The sequence below is a fragment of the Andrena cerasifolii genome, chromosome 12, assembly GCF_050908995.1.
Source record: "Andrena cerasifolii isolate SP2316 chromosome 12, iyAndCera1_principal, whole genome shotgun sequence".
In the NCBI taxonomy this organism is placed as follows: domain Eukaryota; kingdom Metazoa; phylum Arthropoda; class Insecta; order Hymenoptera; family Andrenidae; genus Andrena; species Andrena cerasifolii.
Window position 1 is genome coordinate 9453574 of NC_135129.1, and position 11104 is coordinate 9464677.

Sequence of the window (11104 nt, forward strand, 5' to 3'; positions counted from 1 at the left end):
ACTAGTTGAACGTCAACGTGTGCGCAATAAACAAGCTCATAGGATAAGTAATCAGAATAGTGACAGATATGGTCGAGTTCAACTGATAAAGTGATAAGACGAGTACCTGTTATTTGCGCATGCGAATTGATATCCCATAGAATTCCTTAACGGGTAATATCTGGATTTCCGAGTGCCCAGTGATTACGCAGTGATATACCTAACCCCGTTATCAAATGCTATTTATGTCAACCCAGCAAAAAAATCTGTTCCCTGCAACAATAACTCGCCAAGCTGAATTCCGCGAAACTTCTTCCGCGATTGCTCACCCTTGCTGGTTAAGCAACCGCGATACCTGCGACGAGCACGGGTTTCCTGGTGCGCCGTGGACAAGCGACCATGGACAACAGCCGGTCGTGAGGACGACAATTATTTCTTTAGATCGTCCAGGAAACGCGTCTCGGAAGTTCCTCGAGTCGGTCATTACACGGACGCCGCTGGCCATCCCCGCGGGTAATTCATTTTCGTCCCGATCGCGATCAGATAGCACGGATTACGGGCCCGGTTTTCCGCTTTAGTCCCCGTCAGTATTATCCACGTTCCGGCTGCTTCCATCCGTTCCGCGATTAACGAACCGCCGGTTCGACTCGGCGGATCGCCAGACGCGACGGAAGAATTTTTATGGGGCCCACCGCGCGGAGAGAAGCAGAAATATCGGTGTCCAGCGCGGCGTGCCGTTCAACCTGTTAAATTGCATTTCGCGTTCGGCTCCGCCGCGGCCCGTTACAACGACGCGTCGTCACGTGACGGCGCGGCGCGCAAACGCCTGTGAGAATCGGCCGGCCAGCCAAGAATTTTTCCTTACCGAGCTCCGCCGAGCGTATCTAGAAACGCGTCGCAACCGCCACGAAATTCACGGTTCGTTTAGAATTCAGAGGCCGTAGGGCTCGGACGGTTCCCAGCGAACGTCCCTTCGGAACCGTCCGGACTGTCCTTCCCCAGATGCCAACGTGTCCAGGTTCGATGACTCGCAGATCTTAGGGAAGGCGCGGCGATCGCGCGTCGACCCAATCACGTGACATTTATTCAAGGGGAGCCTGAATAAATGGAGCAACTATGTATTCAGGGTCGCGTGCAGGGTATTTAGTAATCAGCGATAAGCGAATGAGCGCGATTCCGCTGTCTTAACGCGCGCAGCAGGTGGAAATCGGCGCTGACAGTTGGACGCGGTTAAGGGGTCATTCTGGTAATCACGCCACAAAATTCAGCATCATTCAGATTTTTTTCTCAGTGAATACAACGAATAAGAATGTCAAACTTTTTTTTCATTTATTAAACTACTTGTAATGTATACGGAACAATTTTTTACATACAGTTTTAATTGTGTTTTTTCAATGTTATCTGGAGCTCAAAATCGCGCCTTTGAAAAGAAATACTTCCCTGGCGGGAGTGATTTAAGCTCACAGACTCATCTGAAGCAAAAAAACCAAACTGATTCTTAATCCTTATGAGTACCGCTATCGCAGGTGCCAGAATTAGCCACGTAAATCAAAATTTAACAAACTTGCGCGTGTTCAAACTTCAAGTTTCGTAATTTTCCATTTTCACTTGAACTTTGAATGCGCGCAATTTTCTTAAATTTTGACTTACGTGGCTAATTCTGGCACCTGCGATAGCGGTACTCATAATGATTAAGAATCAATTTGGTTTTTTTGTTTCAGATAAGTCCGTGAGCGGAAATCACTCTCGCCGTTTTTTCAAAGGTGCGATATTTAACTCAAGATAACATTGAAAAAATACAATTAAAAGTGTATTCAAATAATTGTTCCGTATACATTATAAGTATATTAATAAATGAAAAAAGGTTTGACATTGTTATGCATTGTATTCACTGAGAAAAAAAAACCTGTTACCAGAATGACCCCTTAACTGCGGTACCCTATGCTATTCCGAGTCTAGTTCGCGGGCTGGAACGAGGTCAATTGCAAAATCTTGTAGGGAGAGGTGCTATAAGAGAGACAGGTTTTAAATGGGGCAAATCGTATTGCCAAAATTCTAAACGCATTACACGTGCAAGTTATTTTCCTGTTTATTGCAACACGTTTATTGCTACCACTTATGGGTACTCCTATGTTGAACTTAGTTTGTAAGACACAAATTTGATAAAAAAATTTACTTTATAGTTAAAGAAGCTGCTAAAGCATTAAAGATAAGTCGCACCCTACGAAGATAGAGAAAACTATAGATGATTTATAGTACAAACAGTAAATTTTGTCAGGGATTTTATTGTTTTGTAGTATTAAGATGTACAATTATAATTGTAATGCTTGATAAGTTTATTTTTATTAACGTGTCTTTTTTCACGGCGTATAATGCCCTATTTGAATCCACCTAGTCGCTTAAAGGACATTTTGGCAAATCGCAAATTTTGTTATTTTCTCTTGTTAGTAATAAACATATTTTCTATTAATGTACTTGCTTTTTATATACCTATAATGGTATTGTCAGAAATCAACGTTAAACAAAATTTGCCCTTTGATAGCACCTCTCCCCTAGTCGAAGTTCATCGTTCAATGGGGTTCTCCTACTCGCTTATCATCGACGCGCAGTCGAACGTTAATGATCGACGCCGATCTCCAGTCGTTGAAAACGCTTATCTCCAAGCACGTGAACGCCCGCGCTGTGTACCGACGCAACGAATCACTCTTCTGTATCGATAGCACAGTAGCATTTCCCTCTTGCGACGAGGAGAACCAGCAGCGAGGGGGCATCGTCGAACCTCCGACACGACCCTCGAGGATCGTTTCGATGAACGGAATGCGGTCAAATTGAGAATTGCCGCGACAGTAGAGGGTCCAAGTTTTCGTCGCAACGATCGTGCCGCGGACGTTGTTGGAGAGAAAGTGATCCTTTAGCGATCGGACAGGCACCACGATATTTGGTACCGCTTTAGACAGCAGTCTTACCGTTATCTGCGTTATCAGTTATCCACGCGAACGATTGTCATTCCTCCTGCGACACTTGCTGCTTATAAATTACACGCGGTTAAGGAGGAATAATTGTTATTCCTCTTCCTTAGCCGTGAGGCTCGCATTAGCGGGCTTCACGTCAGTGCCGGGGAACGTTTGACAGAGGGAACACGTTTTCGCGGTGTCGTCGCTCCGTCAAGAGGAAAACATGTCTGGAACTGTGAATCCAGCGTTCGAGGTATTTTCTATTCAACATTTTCTCTCAACAGCAGCTGTGAACAGTGCTCCTGTACCCACTTCTTGCGCGTACCTTTTTTTCCTCGCTGGTGCTAGTGTGCCTACTTTCACTTATAATCGTTGTTCGGTGCTTGGAAGAAAATGCTGCTTCTGTGGGCATCCCGCGGCCCGATGAAAATTCCAGCTGTCAGTGAACATAAGTGTGCTTGGTCGTATCCAATACAGCTTTGTTATATTTATAGGACAGCGAGCTGAGCATGCTAGAGGCTGGTCGTCGGATTGATGAGTCGATGAAAGGCAAGGTATGCAACTTGTTTACGATTCATTGTATCTACAATCGCGACGGAATGCATCTGCTTCTCGGAATCCATACTCAGCTACCTTGGTAAACGCATTATTACAAGAACCGAGGAAATTCTCCATCGGTATCGCGCCGGCCGACAAAAGGCAAACAAACGCTTTCGTTTCGAACGTCTGCCTGTTTCGTCAGAAAATTGGAGGGCAATACATCTCCTTATCTCCGAAACACCCGATTAGCCAAGCATTATCCGTCTAAGTAGTTGCTAAGGCACCATTTAACTCGCAGGAAAAAACAAGCAACGACGAACCTGTTGGCCGTTTAGCAGCAGGATACTCAGCGCTGGGTAATTTTCTTTCGAGGCATCGCAAGGCTTGCAGATTCCTCTACCTGGTCGTCCTGAACGCTCTGATAATTATCTACTTCATTTTCGCTACCATATATTGGACAAACAACAGTAGGTTCATGGAATTCTTATCGAGTTACCTTCAAGCAGAGTTGGGCAAAAACTTGATTTAAATAAAAATTTCGAATAACGAATATGAGTTAAAAAAATGATTGTCGAGAATTAACTTTATTCGCCAGATAATCTGAAGTTGAAGTAACTCTTATTTGATCCGCTATTTGAATGATTTTTTATTTAGTTAATGCCAAACTCTGCCTTTAAGTGAACACGGTTGAAACTACAACTTCCATTTCCATCAGATTGGGAGAATGGATTCGACTGGTGTCACGGTTACGGCATGTTAATTCTTTTATTGCTGTTTGGATACGGCGGAGTGCTTTATCACTCTGTCGTAAAACGTTGCGTTGGCAAGGCACTCGTCCACTTCCTTCGACCATTTCGGGATAAAATCGGAAACCTCCAAAGGACAAAGTAAGATCAATATAGGAACATCGATCGGAAATCTCAGTTTTCCGCGATTAACGAAGGACGTTCTCTGCAATTTTCTCGCAGACGCTGCAGCGTGATAAGCCAGGCGTTGATATACACATGTCTGTTCGCTGCTATCATCGTGTTCTTGATCTTCGATACCGCGGGCTCGAGAGAGAGGTTGCTGAGTGCCGTTGGCATCGTCATTTTGTTGAGCTTTGGATGGATATTCTCCAAGCACCCCGGCCGCGTAAGTAAATCGGAATCAGAATATTCTTAATCGTCCTTTGAACTCGCGACTCTGTATCGCGGTCGTCGTTTCGATGTTTAAAGTATTGGGTCGCGGCTGAGATTCACAGCGGATTTCTGAATATCAAATATCAGAGAGACTTTAAATTTCAAGCAGCTGATCGGAGCGGGGTACTGAATTATCGGCAGACGTATCGCCGAAATGGATATCTCGAAATATTGCGAACGTAGCCGTTACTTTCGCGCCGAGAAATCCGCGAGGAGCCTCGAAGCATCCCAATACCAATGGCGATCTCTGATACTTATGAATCGATCTAGATTAAATGGAGGCCCGTTTTATCTGGACTAATCTTGCAATTCATCTTCGGTCTTCTAACGATTCGATGGCCCGTCGGTCGAGCCATCTTGCAGTGCATCTCCGAGAAGGTGGCGACCTTTTTGGACTTCGCTAAAATCGGCGCAGCCTTCATCTTCTCCAATGACCTAGTGAATAACGGTGTCTTCGCGTTTGCTGTCAGTGAACATCACTTCGAATCGTTCAGAGCGTAAGACAGCTAGGCGAAGTGCTAATCAAGCATGTTGCTATCCAGGTCCTGCCAGTGATCTTCTACTTCAGCTTCGCCATCGAAATTCTCTACTACCTAGGCGTGATGCAGTGGATCATCCTTAATCTAGGTCGATTTCTGCAGAGGTTAATAGGGACGACGATCTGCGAATCGGTAACCTGCGCCGCAAACATCTTCATCGGAATGGTAAGAGCTTAGAAAGCATTGCCGATCCATGGGGCATTACAAATCCACGTCTGTCTTTCAGACAGAATCTCCGTTGCTCATTAAACCCTATCTGAACAAGCTAACTGCCTCGGAGCTGCACACTGTCATGTGCTCCGGCTTTGCCAGTGTATCAGGTGAAGAATACGAAGCGTTGGTGGGTTAATCTTTCCACTGATTTCGTCTATGGTTCAGATTGTAATCCATGTGAAATTTAGGGACGGTTTTGGCTGCCTACATCGGCTTCGGCGCGAACCCAGCTAATTTGATAACGGCGACTTTAATGGCGGCACCGGCAGCTCTTTGCTATTCCAAGCTATTCTTCCCAGAGACCGAGCAGTCCATTGTCACCTCCGATAATATTAAATTGGAGGAATCGTGAGTTGACGCGTGGAATACATGATGAAACCTGGCCCAACCTTCGATTCGCAAATTCAACTATGGTAATCCCTTTAGGAAGGAATCCAGCTTGATGGACGCTGCCAGTAAGGGGGCACTGGCAGGGATACCCCTGGTTTTGGGTATAATCGCCAATATCGTCGCATTCGTATCGTTTATCGCGCTGCTGAACGCGCTCCTTTCTTGGCTGGGGTTGTTGGTCGGTGAGAATGCTTGGTCTCTCGAGGTAAGTGAATCAGTGGCTCGCGATACCACCGTGTCTATCGAAATCTAGCGCTTTTCTTCGCTCAAGGCCATACTGTCGAAAGTGTTCATGCCTCTGAGTTGGATCATGGGGGTGCCGTGGGAAGAGTGCGAGGATGTCGGCACTCTGATAGGCCTGAAGACTGTCGTAAACGAGTTCGTCGCCTATCAGAGGCTGGGGGAGATGAAGAAACAGAAGAGGATCTTTGGTAGAACGGAGGCGATCGCGACGTTCGCGATCTGCGGCTTCGCGAACCCTGGATCCATTGGTATCACGCTTGGCGTATTATGTTCGTTGGCTCCGGAGAGGAAAAAAGAAATATCTGGGTCTGTGATGCGGGCCTTCGTGGGTGGCAGCGCTGTCTGCTTTCTCACAGCTAGCATAGCTGGTAAGGCGCTAGTCGAGCAACGATCGTAACGCTACCGATCTGTTTTACTGACCGAGCAATATCATTCGCAGGACTGCTGATGAGTGACGACTCCATGGATAACTTAACTGCCACGTTGACTGCCGTTAACGCGACCATAGCTACCGCAACAGATAGCTAATCGATTTAACGCCTGCTACGGCCTCCCGTGGCTCGGTGAACCCCCTTACCTACTTCGTTTGTACATTATTCGTGTATATAAGATAGGGCGAAAGAGAGGGCGCGAAGTCTTTTCACTAACGTTTATTGATATTATTGTACAATACTATTTTATAATAAAAAGAGTAGTAGTTTGATAAATGATGCGCGCCGAAACGTCAGGCATGCAACGATTCCGCGGGGACCGTACGAAATTCGGGCTACTTCGGTTGCGAACGGGCGGCTAACATCTATTGCGGGAAGTACGACAACCTAAGGTACCTAATAAGTTTTGTACAATTTCAGTAAATATAAATACGTGTATAGAGTAAGTAAAGGTGGTATTACAAAAACGTCGATAAAATTATTGTTTGATGTACGGAATTATCGTGTATCACAATTCGAGCGCGGAATGTTCGCGGGCTCTTAACGAGCGGCTCCAAGAAGCGAGTGCAAGAAACATTTCGTTTTATTCGTTCCTAGTTCCATCTTTATGGCAGAGCGTGAAGTTGATGGATCTCGTACAGATTGTGGGTACGATTAAACACATCAGCGGTCACCTCTAGCATTTTCGGCAAGACATCGACGTTCCTTTGGACGTGCGCTCCGCAGACCTGGAAAAGAAGGATGCTGAAATTTACAGTATCCTCGAATTTAGGGATGCGAATACTTGCCTTTTTTAACAGAAGTTCTCTAGTTGGCATTGTGTACATGGCAACCACTGCTGCCTTCCTGATCACCCATGGATGATGCTTGGCTAGTGTCTTATTGTAAGCTTCTTGGCAACAATTAGATGTCTTATCACTATCTGACAGTTCGCTTAGCTGTCTTAGAAATTCTCTAATAAAATCTGAAAGTTCATAGTGTCAGTATTCGGGCAGCCACTGGCGCTGGATGGACACGCTTTCACCTGCGACAGTACCTAAGCCCCTATGGAGTCTCAACAAGGTACGCGCACCATTGGTATGGTTCCCTTTGTCCAGGATATTATTCTCCTTCTCATACGCTATCATAGACTTGATCGTGATGTAATTCTGTTCATCTTTGCCCACTAATTCCACTAGCACCTCGATCTTTTGCTTCAAGTCGGAGGAGACAAAGCCAAAGACACTGCCCATCAGTTGAAAGAATCTGCGTGTGCATGAAAAATTAATCCGTGCACGCGCTGCTCGCGTGGATCGAAACAGATGGCAGGAAGTCGTCGTTTGCATGCATTTGTGAAATTACTGGAATAAAACATGCTACGCGTGGAGGGTAATCGCATATGCATCGACGTTACGTTAAAGACATGCGGTGTTCGACGGAACTGCGACTTTCAGATTGGACCGGAAGGAGGAAAATGAGTAAGCTAACTTTAACCAAACCAGATACTAACTTCTTGCTGATTGTAGGTTATGTTCAACAAGGGAAACAATGTTTCGCTGTTGCCTTACTTGTAGAGTTCATTGTAGGCATCCAAGTAGGCTTTGAGATCAATGTCGTCCTCCTGCACGAGGGCACGGTCGAAGTGATCGTGGACTAGCCTCAGGTCGAAGAAACTCAATTCCATACCCTCCGCCATTTCCGCGTCACTGTATCGAGGCCAGTAATTGACGACAGCGAACTAGCTTGCCACGCTGGTACGACACGAGTCCACGTTATCTGGCCGAAGGTACCATACTTATCTGAACACGATTTTGATTACGTGTTACTTAATTGCCAGGGAACAAAGGTAAAACTGCGTAGCGGAGTCGAGCCGATATTGCTGCCTGCCCCTCTGAAAATCAATAACATTTCAAGCGGAATGACTGAGCTCAACTATCTGTACTGATAAGTCCCTGTACGTGCTGCGGTTCAGTGCTCCGATCAATAATATCGCTCTCATAAAGAGTTTCGCCTAATGGGGAGTAAGCCACTCTAGGCGGTGGGACTGGTCTTTAAGAATTATGGAAATTACTTGTTTTGTCGTAGCTTTGTACAACAAACTCCAGTCTTATTGCCAACGTCAAGGTAGCTCATGTTCGGCAAGATGGGGCAAAGAGCAGTAGACAGTAATTTTTTTTATGTTTATTGGTAGGTTTATGTTACAGTGATGTAAGTCGTTGTACAGAGAAGGGACAGGAGCCGCGGTCGTGTTTACAGGTAGCTGTTAAAGTTACACGTGGTACAGACGAGTTACAGGATAGGCAGTAATACCTCGTCTGTGACTTAATATTCTATGAGTTTGTTCCGCGCGAACTGATATACCGACACGTGAATAGTCGATGTATTTGATGCGCACTCTACGTTTAGGAACGGAAACTCTGAGAGTTGTATTCGATTCGCCGAAGTCGGTAAAGTTAGCGAAGTCCTCTTTTACAGCATTGTGGGTATTCCTTCGTTATAAGCTCATCGGCCGTTCCTATTCCGTTTGCTCTTCCGAGGGCATGTTAGGGGGATTGTGAGCCAGCGAGAAACGCTGCGATTAAGACAAAGTATCATATCTTTGAGGAATTTAGCATTAAAATTTAACATCAAACGTTTTAAAAGAACTAATTCGATAAGGGTTATAATAATCTTCTGAATGGAAAGCCTGTTAGCTACGTAATCCATCGACTTCGGTTTCTTCAGGGGTTTCATAAATTCGCCGTTTGAGCGCTGCGATCAGTCGCTTGTCCTCTCCATTTCAACTTAATTTAATTTCAAACGAATTGCCGTAAACGCTTTGAGCTTGTATCTTACCTTACACTCACTGATTAGTTAATGCAATCAAAACTTTATTCTGTGTCCAACCACGAACTCATTCATGGCGGACCTATAGAATGAGTACTGTTACTATATTACGGCAGTAAAGTTTGTTTAGCCCAATTAACTGCTATGTGAACTCTCACTGTGACGAGAGGGTAGGTCATTCTGGTAAAAGAGTAACTATACCCCTTCATTTTAGACCTAGTAGAATTAAATTACAATTAATTAGAAACCTTCAAGTTTCAGCTAAAAGATTCATCGTGTCCGGCATATTTGTTAGAACATTCTATACCCGTGGAGCAACATCGCGCAATCTTCTATTATGTAATTGGCGATGTACGGAACAAAGAGTTTGAAAATCTCGCTGACACACAGATGTATGTTGGTAACTGGTGTCCCTGGGGGCGTTAAATAATTCACCGCAGCTGGGACTGGGGGTTAGCTAAGGGGCGAAGGTTGTGGGAGGGCGAAGGAGGCGAAGGTTGAAGGACCGATCAAATATTCACGTGTACTTCAATGCGCGATGGAGCTAAGCAGCGCGGAGTACAGGGGAACGTAACCGAGAAAAGAGAAATCCGCCGAGTCAAGCCTAGCGTTGCTTCCCTCGGAAAAATCCTGGCACCGGTTAAGGAAATCGGCCGATGACAGCCGAAGCTAAATTCTGCGGACGACGTGCTAAATATTCAGCCCCGTCTTGTGCGCCTCAGCCTTTTTTTACGATGGTTACCCGGTCAAGTGATCTCAAGGGGGCCAACTTGGACGACCAATCACGCTGAGGCGCATAAAAATGCGCCACTGGGGTGCTGTAATATTGCCAATCGACGCTTGTCGATAGCGATTTCGCCTATCGTCTTGATGGTCGCCCATGGTGTCGGACGAATTTGGTTAGCTTCAGCGTTTTCCCTTCTTTATTGGCCATCTTCGGAGTCTCCGAGTGGACGTAAATCCTCTAGCAATATGCACGTCCTTGGGGCGCTATTAATGGCCGAGCATGCTCATACTTTTATGGTCAGCACTGTAATTTATGCTGCTTTCCACGAAAGTGTTAGGGGATCCCACTGTTCTTCACCCTTTCGCCCCGTTCAGCTGGCCGCCCCTCGAAAGAAAACCGATCTTCGGAACTCCAGGAAAGTTCGCTCTGAGGCGGAGGTCCCGAGAAAGAATTGGTCAACGAGGCGTGCTTCTCTCCTAATCATCATTCTAATTATCCCTGGTAACCCAATCCACTGTTCGTGTCGCGCCTTGGCTTCCTGCCTCCGCTCCCTCCCGAACTTCTCGATTCTCTCGTTTTGCACCCTGCCTAGCAAATTTTCTACCCTCCCGACTCGCGTCCTCGTCTTCGTTGCTCGTCGTCGTTCCTCCCTCTTGGGCCACGGTCCCCTATCCTCCTCGCCGTGTTCCCTTCTATCGTCTGCCCCGCGACGCGTCCCCCCTCTTTTCTGCCGAGCCGAAGTCTAACTGCGGGATTGCAGACGACCACCCATCTAAGTTTAACAATTAACGGCTGACTAGGGAAAAATAAATTAATTTCCAACTACTGCCGCGTGTCAGGAACACGCGGCCTAACCAGCAATCCCGGATAGACCGATAGTTTCTCGAACCCTGTTAGAGGTCCGTCTGATGTCGGAGTTGGGCATCAGTGTCTACATAATTGGGCATGACGTTAGAATTTCTTCCTTCTCAGCCTTGGAGCACAGGTGATCGTTATCGATCACCAGCTCGATAGGTGCTAGAAATTGCGAGGCTTCTTTAACGCTACTAGTCTGTGGAAAACATGGATAAACGTCCTGCAACGGGCTCTCGGATTTTATTAA

General features: G+C 46.0%; 2 protein-coding genes across 2 annotated transcripts; one reads left to right on the plus strand and one right to left on the minus strand.

The window, feature by feature from the left end:
- The first annotated feature begins 2524 nt into the window (after window positions 1-2524).
- On the plus strand, window positions 2525-6968 carry Cnt2 (Concentrative nucleoside transporter 2). The gene is made up of 12 exons (XM_076823810.1): window positions 2525-3186; window positions 3428-3487; window positions 3772-3940; window positions 4189-4360; window positions 4442-4607; window positions 4925-5119; window positions 5197-5358; window positions 5420-5513; window positions 5595-5754; window positions 5833-6001; window positions 6068-6407; window positions 6479-6968. Exons 1-12 carry the CDS (start codon window positions 3157-3159, stop codon window positions 6565-6567), a joined length of 1806 nt encoding a protein of 601 aa, XP_076679925.1. The 5' UTR covers window positions 2525-3156; the 3' UTR covers window positions 6568-6968.
- On the minus strand, window positions 6674-8532 carry LOC143375073 (ceramide-1-phosphate transfer protein). The gene is made up of 4 exons (XM_076823811.1): window positions 8018-8532; window positions 7507-7715; window positions 7259-7434; window positions 6674-7198 (listed from the first exon to the last, which is right to left on the minus strand). Exons 1-4 carry the CDS (start codon window positions 8143-8145, stop codon window positions 7076-7078), a joined length of 636 nt encoding a protein of 211 aa, XP_076679926.1. The 5' UTR covers window positions 8146-8532; the 3' UTR covers window positions 6674-7075.
- Window positions 8533-11104: the final 2572 nt, after the last annotated feature.